Source organism: Alternaria viburni, assembly GCF_023758015.1.
Source record: "Alternaria viburni strain BMP 2772 chromosome Unknown scaffold_7, whole genome shotgun sequence".
NCBI classification, from domain to species: domain Eukaryota; kingdom Fungi; phylum Ascomycota; class Dothideomycetes; order Pleosporales; family Pleosporaceae; genus Alternaria; species Alternaria viburni.
The window spans coordinates 1,155,177-1,169,101 of NW_026055776.1; the positions used below are offsets into that span (position 1 = coordinate 1,155,177).

At 53.5% G+C, this 13,925-nt stretch overlaps 7 protein-coding genes across 7 annotated transcripts; 2 read left to right on the top strand and 5 right to left on the bottom strand.

Moving 5' to 3' along the window:
- Nucleotides 1–59: 59 nt before the first annotated feature.
- On the bottom strand, nucleotides 60–1,043 carry J4E79_004358 (uncharacterized protein; the record flags this gene model as incomplete). Its single annotated transcript, XM_049353244.1, has 1 exon — nucleotides 60–1,043. The coding sequence occupies one exon, from the start codon at nucleotides 1,041–1,043 to the stop codon at nucleotides 60–62; it is 984 nt and encodes a 327-aa protein (XP_049212623.1).
- A 356-nt stretch (nucleotides 1,044–1,399) lies between these two features.
- On the bottom strand, nucleotides 1,400–2,639 carry J4E79_004359 (uncharacterized protein; the record flags this gene model as incomplete). Its single annotated transcript, XM_049353245.1, has 2 exons — nucleotides 1,400–2,297; nucleotides 2,347–2,639. The coding sequence occupies 2 exons, from the start codon at nucleotides 2,637–2,639 to the stop codon at nucleotides 1,400–1,402; spliced, it is 1,191 nt and encodes a 396-aa protein (XP_049212624.1).
- A 1,441-nt stretch (nucleotides 2,640–4,080) lies between these two features.
- On the top strand, nucleotides 4,081–5,731 carry J4E79_004360 (uncharacterized protein; the record flags this gene model as incomplete). Its single annotated transcript, XM_049353246.1, has 2 exons — nucleotides 4,081–5,625; nucleotides 5,702–5,731. 2 exons carry the CDS (start codon nucleotides 4,081–4,083, stop codon nucleotides 5,729–5,731), a joined length of 1,575 nt encoding a protein of 524 aa, XP_049212625.1.
- Nucleotides 5,732–7,713: 1,982 nt separating this feature from the next.
- Nucleotides 7,714–9,318, bottom strand: J4E79_004361 (uncharacterized protein; the record flags this gene model as incomplete). The annotated part of the gene is made up of 1 exon (XM_049353247.1): nucleotides 7,714–9,318. One exon carries the CDS (start codon nucleotides 9,316–9,318, stop codon nucleotides 7,714–7,716), a length of 1,605 nt encoding a protein of 534 aa, XP_049212626.1.
- A 516-nt stretch (nucleotides 9,319–9,834) lies between these two features.
- Nucleotides 9,835–10,352, bottom strand: ANB1 (translation initiation factor eIF5A; the record flags this gene model as incomplete). Its single annotated transcript, XM_049353248.1, has 3 exons — nucleotides 9,835–9,899; nucleotides 9,952–10,084; nucleotides 10,137–10,352. 3 exons carry the CDS (start codon nucleotides 10,350–10,352, stop codon nucleotides 9,835–9,837), a joined length of 414 nt encoding a protein of 137 aa, XP_049212627.1.
- A 505-nt stretch (nucleotides 10,353–10,857) lies between these two features.
- J4E79_004363 (uncharacterized protein) lies at nucleotides 10,858–12,943 on the top strand (the record flags this gene model as incomplete). Its single annotated transcript, XM_049353249.1, has 2 exons — nucleotides 10,858–11,338; nucleotides 11,388–12,943. 2 exons carry the CDS (start codon nucleotides 10,858–10,860, stop codon nucleotides 12,941–12,943), a joined length of 2,037 nt encoding a protein of 678 aa, XP_049212628.1.
- Nucleotides 12,944–13,205: 262 nt separating this feature from the next.
- On the bottom strand, nucleotides 13,206–13,839 carry J4E79_004364 (uncharacterized protein; the record flags this gene model as incomplete). Its single annotated transcript, XM_049353250.1, has 2 exons — nucleotides 13,206–13,333; nucleotides 13,398–13,839. The coding sequence occupies 2 exons, from the start codon at nucleotides 13,837–13,839 to the stop codon at nucleotides 13,206–13,208; spliced, it is 570 nt and encodes a 189-aa protein (XP_049212629.1).
- Between the last annotated feature and the right edge of the window lie 86 nt (nucleotides 13,840–13,925).

A 13,925-nucleotide genomic window follows, 5' to 3' on the forward strand; every position in this document is an offset into this window, starting at 1 on the left:
ATTCAACCCGACTCCACGCCCATGTTACCGCAGTGGGGCTAGCCATATGATTTCCCCATCTACAACTCCATTATCTCTTGAACCTCATCCACGATACCATCCCATAATGTCTTCTCTGGTGCGAAATAGGTCTTGAAGACATCTTTCAGCACCTTGTCACCAAGATCCATGTGTCCGCCCTTGGTCGTCTTGAAGTGCAGACCACCCTTCTCGTCAAGCTTCTTGAGCCCAATCCAATCCTCCTTGTAGATGTCGCGATCCCTCAGATCCGTGACCTCGTTGCTGGTAGTGTTGGTGTACGCGAACCAGCCAGACTCCTTCGGTATGACAGTGGTGTCGTCCTCGAACACGTACATGACGAAGTTGTCTAGCGCGGCAAGGTTCTTCGCGTAGGTGACGTTTTTCAGCACCCTCTCGTTGTTGATGTCGGCGATGAAGTTGGAGGATTCGAGATACTCTTCTGTGGGTTCTCCAGTCGTCTCGTTCGTGGCCTTGAAGTACTGCGCCGGCACCAGGTGCCCCTGCACCCATGCGCCCCAGGTGTTGGATTTCAGCAACCCGATGTAGCCCTTGCAAAGCCAGTCTCCATCTTTACAAAGCTGATACTTTGCGATGCCGTTGTGTTGACTACCAAATGTGACCAGGTTCTTGACTTTGATTCTGTCGCCACAGCGCTCTATCATTCCACGCAGGAACTGACCGCCCTGCGAAAAGCCAAGCGCGTTGAGGCCTGGGGCTTTGCTCAAAACCGCGTGTTCTGCGATGTCGTCGCAGACCTGCGCAATCTGCTCTGTAACATTGCCCAAGAATGTGGCTGTTCGATCGCTTCCAGCATCTTCATCAAGCCGGATATAGTATACGTATGTGTCGGGGTTCGTCTCGTTTGCGAGGTCGCCTACGCTATGCAGGCCGTCTGCGGCATAGTTGTCGCCTAAGCCGTGCCAGATGAGCAGTGGGAGAGGCTTGGAGTCGCTGCGTGCGAGCGGTGACGCGATCACCTGCGTTACGAGTAGGAGCGTCGAAATTGGAAGTAAGTGAAGCATTTTGGCGATGATGGAATGAAAGTGGAATGTGGAGGTTCGAGAGGCGCAAGCTGAGAGCATATGAGACGCGCACTGATCTACGCGGCGTTGTATGACGTTGGCATCAAGCCGAGGCAGGTACAGCCGGACATGGTCATAGCTTTCCATAGCTTTTACGTCCACGCAAAAAACATGACATGAGCAAGGCAGTGTCGTCGTGATTTATGGAAAGCAAATGTACATTCTAACAGTTGCACAGAGTCTATGTTGCTATGTGCCGACCAGTGGTATACTATCATATCGTCAAACAGATCTTTTGAACGCCGGAACGCCAACACATTGCGCCGTGCCATGCAATGATGATTGTAATGGATTGTTTAACCAGCAATCAACGGCGTCTGTACCGACTGGAGTGCCTCTTGCTTCATTGCTTTCCGCTTCTCCTTGCTGATCGAGCTCTTCTTCTCTGTCTTCTTTGCCTTCTTGGCCTCTCTCCTGGCCTGCTTCGCAGCGAGCTCTTCATCGTCGAGCATCTCCTCCTCCCACTCATCCCACTTTCTCTTGCGCTCCGCAGACTTGCCCTTTGGTGTGCCCTCTGTGATGGCCTTGTGGTACGGTCCTTCAAGGATTTGCTCAGACTCAGTCCATAGTTCGTCAGCGAGCCAGATGGGTAGGGCCTTGGTCGCGGGACCTTTGACGTGCAGACTGCGGATGTTGCGCCAGCCTTGGCCGACGTGCTTGTTAACGACTTCGGACACGACAGCGGCAGTGTTCTCCGTAATCTGTTGAGGGGTCATGGAGAGGTTGGCGACCTTGATAGAGGTGTTGGCGGAGGGGCTCATGCTGAGGTAGGTCGAGTTGAGAGCAGACTCAATCTCCTTTGCTACACCTTGCGGTGTGCCGACCACATTCTGGGACTCCTTCGCATCCTTGTCCTTCTTCGCGCTCTTGTCGATGTATGCGCCAGCAGTAAGGCGGATTGGAATCGGGCGCTTTGACTTGCTCTTGTAGAAGACTTTGCCTAGGCACTCTGCGACAATCTTGATGATTCGATCGTCGACCATGAAAACGTCGTACTCGGCAAGAAGCGCGCGCTTCTGCTCGAATGCCTTGTATCGCTTCTTCAGCTTGTCTACACCGAGCACACGCTGCACCTTTCCGCGAAGGCCGGCCGGGAAAGCGTCGGATGCGACGAGGTCTTTGTACGCTCTTTGCGGGTCTTTGGTGAAGATGCATATCCGTACATCGCTTGCAATGATGGGATGGGGTAGCTTGCTAGTATATGTTAGCGGTGTGGCGCAAGCGCTGCGATGCGCGAACATACATTGCCAGAGGCTTCATGCTCTTGGTGTTGCCAATCTGCTTCTTCGTCGCCAGACTGAGAAAGATGGGTTCGTCGACCTCCTCCGCCTCGTCCTCATCAGCCGCCAAGCTCTTCTTGGGTGCTTCCTCCTTCTTGTCCTCGACGTGTTTCTTCATGTGCGCAACGAGCGCCTTGGCCGCGCGCTCGACTTGCGACGGGTCGAGCTGGTAGGGCGTGCCATTCGTGGCTTTGGTAGTGAGCGGCGCCTCGGGCGCCTTCTCAACCTTCTTGGTAAGGGTCTTGGATTTGGCCATTGTTGCTGTGGTATGGTGCGATGTTGCTGGTCGCTGGAAATTCTGGGCTAGACCCTTGTCCCTTCGAACTTTTTGCCGGCGCCACAGTTTCTCCGAAGCCCCGAAGTCAAATGCGGGGCTCCTCAGAGCCAATCGTCGCGTCGCAGTATCCTCAAGCACACGACAGGCTATTCACCCTTGCAATGTCACCAGCCGATGGATTTCAATTTCAGTCCTTGTCTCCATGCCGTCAGCCGTTTCATGAGCAGCGCGTCAATGTGGTATAGGGGGCACACTGGCTATCATCCCGAGGTCATTTGTGCCCGTCACAGAAAAGTGGATGCGAAATGTTCACACCATCGTGGACTGGACCATTAAGGTTTCGTGGACGCGGTAGCAATTATCAACAGTATATTGGATTGCCCACACGAGACAAAAGTGTTCGTTATCGATTGATCGAAGCCAGTCCGAACACGGTCCAGCCGAAACGCCATCACCGTGCGCTCGCCTGGCCATCTTTCACGACGCGTCTATACCACTGTCGCGCGTCCGTCGGCCCTACCGCTCCACTTTGGTTACGAACGTGTTTGCTCTCGCGTTAGCTGCATCGATTGCTGCACAAAGTTTTTCTTTTCACCTGCGTGACGTTTGCCTGTATCTGGATATTGGCGTACGGCTGTGGGTCCATCCAATCGCTGCCCAAGAACGCGTAGTACATCAAGATCTCGGTACGCGTTGAGTGCCTGCGTGTAGATTGCTTTTGGGGTATTCACTTTACTTCACGCAGTCGTGAAGTTTACTGTGACCGACGTGTATGCCATCAGGGCAGCAGGAAGTGTGAAAGATTCAGTCTCAGCGCGTAGATATTACCAATGATTGCAGATTAATGTGGAATTGGCTGCAGTGCAGAGGGGCTGGCAGAGCGGAGAAAACCAAGTTAATGTGGCAGCCGAGGACAGAATGTATGTCATAGGCGTAATAATTGTGCTCGTGCACAGAGGCTGGTGAACGGATGTGGCCGACGTGACTGAACTTTGGGATATGTATAGCGAAGAAGCGCTGCAAAAGCCTGGGAAAGAATGCAATCGGACTAGCTGAGACACGCAGGGCATCTTGTATCTGAAAGCATGTTACAAAAGACGTATTGCAAGGGCGGAATGCGTGGTGAACTCGGGTGCTGGTTCTTAAGACGGTCCTAGCTTCATCACGCTAGCCAACCCACACCCGCGTGTCGCGACGTCTTCCATGATCGCGTTCGTGACCCGTAGTTTCGCAATTGACCTCATGGCCTCCTCCTCCTAACCTACGTCTTTCTTTTCCCATACCGCCTCGTGTCAATCTTCGCGTTCCCAACACTCCTTCAGCAGCCGCCGGCCTGCCCGTCTCCTTCGAGACACGTCCACCTTACCCCATAGACCTCGACACGCCAGCAGCACCGCGTCTTAGGAGCTCCCCACACGAGATGGACTTTTCACCCAGCAAGGCGATGCCGCACTCCCTCATCCAGTCGACAGAGACGCAGTCGGGCCATGTTCGGAAGCCCACCCCAACGCTTCTTCCGGCCTTCGGCGAAGATGGGCCATTCTCTTCATCGCCCTTTCCACGCCCGACATCCTCGAAACGCAAGTTCGAAGAGGACTCGCCCACCTTCCCCAAGCAGCTGAAGTACTACCCGACCCCCCAGCCCACGTCGTCGACCAACATTCTCTCCTCGTCGCCCCGCCATGCCCGGCCGGGCTTCGAGCGGACCTTCTCTGCTCTGTCAGAGAGGACCCCACTCGGTGCTGTGCCCACCGTCGACCTCCCCGCAGATGGCGAGGTCGTGAGAATGGGCCGCAGCTCCAACACCTCGGACTACCAGCTCTCCACCAACCGCCTCATCTCACGCGTCCACGTCCAAGCTGCCTACCACGCGCCAAGCCCGCCATACCCGCACGGCTACATCGAGGTTGAATGTCTGGGATGGAACGGTGCGAAGATCCACTGCAAGGGACGCATCTTCGAGCTGAGCAAGGGAGACACCTACATGTCAGAGAACCCCGAGACGGCCATCATGCTGGATGTACAGGATACCCGCGTCATGATTGCCTGGCCGACCATCCCTGTATCAAAGTTCTCCTGGGAATCCGAGGAAGAAGGCATGCCTACCCCGACTCGTACGCGTACCCAGGAGAACTTGGCCTCTAGTCCTCCTGTCGTTCCACGCTCGCCTGTCTCTCAAAGCCCTATCCGCCCTCCCGTCTTTGCGGGTCTCAGCTCAAATGCCCAGTCCGGTCCTGTTCAAGTGTTCGAAGATGCCGATGCAAGTGTGGACAGCCCTGGCGTCAAGACCCCAGGCTCTGCAGACCAGACCTTTATCCGCCCCGGCCTCCCAAGCTCCAGGTCTAGTCATGATGTTCGTCCCGTCATCGACCCCAAGGAGAGTATCAACTTCGCTGCCGACGACTTCTCCGACAACGACGAAGAGAACGACCCTGTTGTACACTCATTCGGACCCTTCGGTCAGAACTTGCTCAACGGCATGGCTTCTTTCAACACAGCTACGCCGACACAGTCCAACGCCCCCCGTATGCGCGGACCACTACTATCACCGTCTCCCAGACGTCGAGTTACCGAGCCTATCCGGTTCAAAGAGTCGCCCATCAAGAACCATGTCATCAACCAGTTGGCGTTCTCTCGTATCCACTCGCAGCCACTCTCCGCCATCCACAGCAACCTTCCCGCCGAATTGAAGGCTTGTGCAATTAAGAGCACAGATGGCAAGGATGAAGAGGGCAATGGCGCATCCACACCCCTTCCTCAGCTCTCTAGACAAGAGCTCAAGAGGATTCTAGACGACACTCCTTGTGTTGGTGAGATCCCTCGTGCCGGCAAGGATGCCGCTGGCCAGCCGCTTGAGAACGAGTTCTACTACGTCCCCGAGATGGACACCAACCAGATGAGGCGTGAAACCATCACCGCCGGTACACGCAGCACTGGACTACGGTCTGTAAGGAAGACACACAAGGTACGTCACACTCCCCAGCCCCCACACCCGGTGTTCATCAATGTCTTCCTAAAGATCAATCGCTAACCATTTATAGCAATATTACTGGAAGAAGCCTCGTGTCTAAGCACCTCCCTGTTAGCATCACCCACGCCATTCCGGATGGCAAACTCCCTTCAACTATACCCGTTCCTTTCCGCGTTTGTACCACCGCCGCGACCACACCAGACAGCACACGTCCGCCACCGAGCCCTCCGTCGACCGCGCGCATACTACCTATACTTCTTGAATTCTACCCTGTTTTTATATGCATAGCGAGGCGTTACGATACCATTTTCACGCTCCTCGTTGTATCTCGGAGTTTCGAGTTTTACCCTTTTCTTGTTTTCACGTTCAGTCTTCTCTGAATAAGAGATGATGTGTACTTCCCCTTACCTGCTGGATACGAAACATCTGTTGGATCGGCGTCAGCTCTATATTCTCGGCGGCGCTTTTGGTCTACGGTAAGAGTGACAAATGGGGAATTGTGTTGAGAGGGTGGCACTACAGCCTAGAGCAGCTGTTTTGACTACGGCCTCAATGCGTTTCCGCATACATGGCATCACGGTACTTATCGCGACGACCATTAGTAACGGTGGAAAAGACGTTCGATTTCATATTTACGAGTGTTTTGTATGCGAGCAGGAAAAAGACTGTGTACTTGTATATCCGAAGTTTTCTACGATCAAATCCAACGAAAATCCAAAAACTGTCGCTTGTTAATGGGAATATGTGTGATACGCGGCCATGGCCTCATGATCCCAACTTTCAAGGCTCATACGACTTGGAGCATCACAGTTCAAGAGTTGAAATTCATCAGTGCGTTCCAAGGCGTGTGGTGTTTGGACACCGTGCGGTATGATCGGTGACGTCATGTAGAATACGCTCGTGACGCGATCTCACGTGACACACCGCAAGACCATCGAACATGTGCAACACGTAGTAATATGAGTAGCAATAAAGTCGAAGCTGGTGGTGTTTGAATTTGATCGATTCACTCTACATGCCTGATTCCCTTCATAAAGTCTCAGATGCGAGACAAGACAAGCACGCCATTGATGCCATGTGCCGTGGAAGAAGTAGTAGCGACCTAGCCCTCATATCCATCGCATGCAATCGTTGCAATTCGTTTCCACCGACCCCGTTGCTCTCTTCGCCAGACGCCGATAGAGGCGAGTAGTTTACTTCAACTTCTTCTTGGGGCGGAGCTGGTTGGTGTGTCCGCACTTCTTCTTGCGCTGTGGTGTTGTTAGTCAAAGTCCGATACCCCAACCGTTCCTGGTTCAAGGAACAAGATTCTTTTTATGACGTACGCAGTTGACAGCCCTCGGTGGTAGGCGTGCGTAGCACTTGCGGCAGATCATCTTGTCGCAGTTGTACTTGGAGGCAAGGGCCTTGAGCGAAGGCTCAATGATACCACCACGGAGACGGAGGACCAAGTGGAGGGTGGACTCCTTCTGGATGTTGTAGTCGGACAGAGTGCGGCCATCCTCGAGCTGCTTTCCGGCGAAGATCAGGCGCTGTTGGTCCGGGGGAATGCCCTCCTTGTCCTGGATCTTGGACTTGACGTTGTCTGCCCGCTGTCAGCTTCTGTCCTCCCTCTTCTACATGTTTTGCAAGCGCGGGCGATGCGATGCGATGCGGCGCGGTGCGGAGTACTGCCGTCGAGTGGCATTGGGGGTATGCGTACCGATGGTGTCACTGCTCTCAACTGCGAATAAGTCAGCGCGCGGCCCATTGCAATTCGTGCAGCCGAGATATACCTTCGAGCGTGATGGTCTTGCCCGTCAGGGTCTTCACGAAGATCTGCATCTTTGGCGGTGTTGCGGTGTTCCGTGATCTCAGTATCGAGGTTGAGGGCGGAAGTGGTAGACGAATTCCACACTGTGTGCGCGCACAGACACCCATGCTAGGCCGGCAAGCGTTAGCGCGCGTCAAGCGCCCCTCACGTGTGACGCCTTCCATCACTCCAAACCGGCGCATCAAGCGTGCATTAATTTCTAAGAAGACAGGTGTTTGGCAAGTGATAGTCAAGCTTTGGATCTATATTATTACATGCACGTGGCGACCTCAAGCTTGCCTCTTCTGTGCCTTCTTCCACTGCTCAACCCTTGCTTCCGTGGAACCGACTGCTAATATGAGCATGTTCATCGATAGCCCTGCGATCTTTGCAGCTTCTCTGTACAGCGTCTTTGCTACATCAGGAATGTCTTCTTTCGTCTTCCAAATCGGGTATGCCTGTCCTATCCTAAGTACCTCGGTGTTCTCCTCGGCTACCACTGGAACTGTCTCCATTGCGCCCTGGACCACTTTTATCACCTCCAGTTTTTCGTTCAATGGTAAAGTATGGGATGCCTCCTGTGGGGGATGATGTGTTGTAGTGTCGATAGGAAACATATTGTACAGCGCGTGTCGGAAGTCATCAGCGTCCCTCGTGCGCTGGATTTCGGCATCATCCAAATACTCGGTGGCGTAGAAGTCCAGGTACTGATCCATCTCTTCAGGGCCCATTGTGAGAACATCCTTCTCCTGCACCTTTGTCAACTCCTCGGTAGTGAAGCGTCCCCTGCCTCCTCGCCTGGCTTCCTCCGCCGCCTTCATCTGCTCACGCCACACTTCCCAGTTCATCGCCGCCGCTGTTGGTTCGGAAGATGAAATCGGATAACGCTTCTCATTGTCGAGAGGATATAGTAGTTTGATGCATATGACGAGGGTGCTCACTAGTTGCGCCTCAGCGAGATGCCGTATACTCAGACGCTTCTTACCGTCGTGGTGGGGAGCGAAGTCATAGCCGAGCAAGTCGCCGAGTCGTTTTGTTGCATCATACAGCTCCAGTGGCAAGGCAAGCTCTTTCAGATAGCGGAACAGAAGGAGCGGCACGTTCAGAGCCGACCAAGTGATACCGTGGTCTTTGCTGTAGCTCATTTGTAGGTCTATGAGCGTTTTGTAAAATCGTGTATAAGTAAGCGATGCGCTCGGATCAAGAACAGCACGGTAGGCGGGTAACAGTCGATCTCTCATGGCGAGTGGCAGTAGCTTGATTGCTCTGCGATATGCTAGTTTGCCATCAATGACCCACGCATAAATATCGCCTGGTGTGAACGGCAGCCTTAGTGTCAAGATACCAAGGTAGCACAAGACTAGACAATCATTGAGATTGGGTGCGGCGGCTAACCTCATACTCCTCTTTCCTTTGGTATCTCTGAGATGGCCTTTCTCAGTGTCCGTGGCATCATCTTCGCTCTCCATGGTGCTGAAAAGCTGTTGACTCTGTGACTCTGAGGACTCTTCATCCTGACTCGCGATCCGGTCTCCAAGTTGAGCAATGCGCAGCGACCAGAGATCGCGTGTGACTGCTTCAAGCTCCACAGGCAATCCTCGATCCTTGACGAGGAACCAAAGTTGATGGCGGAGGACGAGCTGCAGACATTTCAAGTATAAATCAAAACCTCGGGCGCCCTTGTAGATTTTACCAGTGGATTTGGCGTCATCCTCCGTCTCTTTCTTCTTGCGCGTGACTGTTCGGGAAGCCCCTACGTAGTCATCGTCATCTTCTCCGCGGACTAAGCCAGCCTGTTGGTGGCCGTTCTGACAATACAAGAAGCCGTCTTCGCCTTCTTCGTAACGTCTAGATCGGCAGTTTTCGACGCCACAAACGGGGCCTTTAGTCGACATAAACGAGGCCTAATTGGATTTGGCGGTGTACCTGTATATGGAAAGAGTGGATGCAGATATTTCAAGGTAACGAGGCTGCAAGTGAGAACAAGTGCGTTTGAGTGCTGCGTCACATGTGATCCATGGATAATTGTTGTCCAGGATACACGAGATCCAAGTTCGCGGGCGACTAGCGCGGATCCGGCAACCAGTCACACGAATTTTCTACCAATGAGAGACGCGACATTTGCCGTAAAGTCATCACCTTTTATTCATTGCCAGAAGCGTAAGGGATATATCTAAAGAGGGAAGTGCATCGTAATACGTTTCCCAGACATGGCAATGCAAAGAACCAAAAACCATCCGAAGAACCTCGTGCATTGGTCGCCTAGTGCAAATCGCACGGGAGAATGCTACGTTTGCCGCGGAGCTACAACTTTGCACGCAATATGCAAAGAGTGTTGCAGCCCCGTTTGTAATCTGTCTGCAGTCTGCGCCTTGCTTCCTGCCAAACAGTCTACGTATTGAGCGATGCGCTTATTTGGGAGCCTCCTTGGCGTCGATGCAGGCCTCCTCACCCATAGCGGTAAGGATAATGACGTCTGGTGGTATGTCAGTAAGACCCAAAAATCGCCTATTCCGAGTGTAACTTACTGGTGTCCTTTCCGTCCTCGGTGAACATCTTGTTGATCTTGTCACCAACTTCACCATCGGGGATCTTGACGTCGTCCTTGGTGGAGCCGTCGTCGGACATGAGGGAGAGGAAACCGTCGTCAGTAACGTCGAGCTAGTTCGCGTGTTAGCTCAGGCTTCGCATTGGAGCCTCATGGGCCACTTACGAGCTGGTACTCGCGACGGGTGACGTTGGGAACGTCCATGTTGTGGGTGGAGGGGCAGAGATCTTCGAGCTTCTTGCTGGTGAAGATGTCGATGGCGACCAGATGGACCTTGGCGTGGCCGTGCTTTCCGGTCTTGGAGGTGGTCATCTCGACGATCTTGCAGGGGCGGTTCTTGATGCAGACGAAGCCGTTCTTCCTCAAGGCAGAGCACTGCATGGGGTAGGTGGTGGAGGCACCCGCATCGGCGGAGTCGAAGGTGTGCTCATGCTATAATTTACGGCGTCAGTACTGGGCGCAAGAGGGCGGCGCATGAGGGTGCGAAGCTGGAGCGCAGCTGGCGACAGTGCTCCGAAGGGTGGGGTAAGAGCACATGCGGGGCTGGATTCCGAGGGACGTACCTGCGCGTCGTTGTTGTCCGCCATGGTGATGAATGAGAGTTGGATGCGACGGGGAGGAGAGGCTGAGTTCGGGCTGCTGGGCGAAGGGCAGTGGGGTGGGCAGTGTCCTTAAATGGAGATGGAGAGAGAAGTCTTTTGCGTGGGCAAAATTGGGCAGGCGCGGAGGGGAAGGTGGCGCTAGCGGATCCCTGTCTAGCTCGCGGATTAAACAATCGCCGGGCCTGCTATGTGAATCGAGGTGCTCTACAGCTGCCCTCAGAGCTCGCTATCCGTGTTTGATTCTTAGCATGCACCCTTGAACTGATTGCGACCCAGTAGGCATCATGTGGGGTCTAGATAGGCTCTCTTCGTACTCGACGCCCACCGGCACGCCGCCTCCACGACGCGACTCGTACTCGCCCGCTCCCCGAAGGGGCTATCCAGCACCCGCGCAACCCGTGAGGCCGGGGCTGAATCCGCGATCGTCTTCGCTGACGCCCCTCATATCGCCCAATGCTTCGACTGCGAGCCTGCCTCTATCCGCGCGCATGCCAAATGGCGGGCCACGTAGGCGCCAGACAGGGGGTGTTCCGCCCAACGTGCCAGATCCCGTACACGTGCTAGAGTCGATTATGGGAGGACCGCCGCGCAACTCGCCTGCCACGAACGGGGAAGACTCGACGCATATATCGGAGAAGCCTGAAGTGGTAGAGGAGGAGATTGATTTCGGGGACCTGAGCTTGCACGATTTCGCTGCGGCGAAGACTGCAGAGCGACAGCAGCCCACTTCTGTACATACATATAGCGCGCAGTCAGTCGAAGAATGTATGTTTTCATGCTCAGAGTCCCAGGTCTTTGCTCATTGTGCTTGCAGATGACAAAGACAAAGACAAGTTTGAGGACCTTCACAAGTCGATATTGGCGTGCGATGAGGTGCTCAAGTCGGTGGAAGCAAACCTGACAAACTTCCAGTCGGATCTCGAGGCTGTGTCTGCAGAGATAGAATCTCTCCAGAACCGGTCCATTGCTTTGAACACCAAACTGGAAAACCGAAAAGTGGTGGAGAAGCTCCTGGGACCGGCGGTCGAAGACATCAGCATATCACCAGCTGTGGTGCGCAAGATCGCTGAAGGTCCGGTCGATGACGGCTTCGTGCGCGCCCTTGCAGAAGTCGAGAAACGGTCCAAGACAGTCAACGACAAGGCCAAAGAACATCCAGACTTGATGGCCATAAAGGACGTCAAGCCCCTGCTGGACGATCTCATAAATCGCGCCGTTGAACGAATACGAGACTACATAGTCGCCCAGATCAAGGCCATCCGTTCACCTTCCATCAACGCGCAGATCATCCAACAGCAAGCATTCCTAAAATACAAAGACTTGTATTCTTTCCTCGCGAAACACCAAGCAGAGCTTGCGCAACAGATAGCGCAGGCATACATATATACCATGCGGTGGTACTACCTCAACCACTTCAGCCGATACCGAACCGCGCTCGAAAAGATCAAAGTGCATGCTATGGACAGGTACGATGTTCTGGGCGAAGATCCCAGTGCGAGAAGAGCTGGAACTCTGCTCGGTCAGTCTCGAAACGCACCAGTTGCATACGACGCTTTCTCTCTCGGACGACGTCGCGACGCACTGAAGAGCTCCTCTGTCAATGCCTTGCCAGCGAACGTTGCCGAGGACGAGAAGTCGCCGCATTACCTCGAAGTCCCTTTCCGCAGCTTCAACCTCGCACTCGTCGACAACGCATGTTTTGAGTACACGTTTATATCTACATACTTCGCCCCATCACAGAACTTCCACGCCATTTCACGAACCTTCAACTCCATCTTCGAGCCTACGCTAGCAGTCGGTCAAGCGGTTACAAAGTCGCTCGTGGAAGCAACAACAGACACGCTTGGTATACTGCTGTGCGTACGACTTAACCAGCACTTCGCATTCGAACTACAACGTAGGAAGGTGCCGACGGTGGAAGGCTATATTAACGCAACCAATATGCTACTCTGGCCACGGTTCCAGCAGGTTCTGGACATGCATTGCACCTCACTCCAGAAAGTCACTTCATCTCTACCCGGCCGGCCTTCGACCGGTGCGGCGCTACTTGGCTCAAGCTCTTCCACCGCTACCTCCACAGCGCCAACACCTCTTACACAAAAGTTTGCAAACCTGCTTCAAGGCATCCTGGCACTCTCTTCGGAAGCAGGCGACGATGAGCCAGTCAGTGTATCGGTGGCCAGACTGAGGAGCGAGTATGAAGCCTACCTCACCAAGCTGAGCAAGGGTATCAGCGATGCACGGAAGAGGGAAAGGTTCTTGTGTAACAACTATAGCTTGGTGTGTACGATTTTAGCAGATGTTGAAGGAAAGCTTTGGGAGGAGATGAGGGCGCACTTTGAGAAGCTGAGAGATGCTTTCGACAAATAAAGTAGCTGAGAAAGAATCAACGAACATCAGCACTGCAGGTTGATGGGCATTCTGGCAATGTCTTCTGTTCTGTGTACTCATTCATATATTAGACACTCACTCCCATACGAGCAAGAAAACTAATAGGTGCAGGCAGGTCTAGTTGCCCTCTGTCGAATAGATTGATGTGATGTCATTCATTTCATTTATATCTAATGCGTGCTCTTTGATTATCGAGTCTTTTCGCTAAATAGACACAGCGCAGCTCAGCATATGGCGCTCTCTAACCCATCAACGGGGCCCAGTCCTTCTTTGCCTGCTCGGTGAAGAAAGGCTTGACGTAGATGCCCTTGCCAAGAGTGAATCCCTTGCTCCTCAATAGCATGTACATGGCGTTGAGGTGGAAGTAGCCTGAAAGTCCGTGTGAGCATACATTCTACATTTGACATGTAGTTCCATCGAGGGTAATACTAACTGTTGGGAATGACGAAGCTGTTATAGTATTCAGCCAAGTTAGACATAGTCATAGTCTTGCCCGCAACGGTTACATCGAAGCTCTTTCCAGCGCTCTCGTTGTAAGTCTTCTCGTCAACGGCGTCAAAGACAGCGGCAAACTGCTTGAAGAAGTTGATGACGTCGTCGAGGGACGAGAATGATGAGGGGTCCAGGTTAGGGGGTGCGGCCGATCCGTTGAGCTTCAGGGTGGTGAGGCCATCGAGTGGGAACTTGCCGACGAGGATGGGTTGCATGCGGAGGGGAAGCATGTCGCCGAGCTGGGCGTTGAGAAGGTCCTGGTCGGAGGGCAGCGAGCTGTTCTTTGCCTGCTCTTCCTTGGCTGCTGTGAGGAAGCCAACAGCGCTGTTGGCGATGCCCTTGAAGGTGGGCACGGTGGCCTGGTAGAAGGAGGTGGAAGCCATTTTGGTGAGTATGTATGTATGTCGAAGTGGGGGTATGTGTTAAAGTAAGAGTATATTCAGATAGATGTATGAGCGAAAATTTGTAT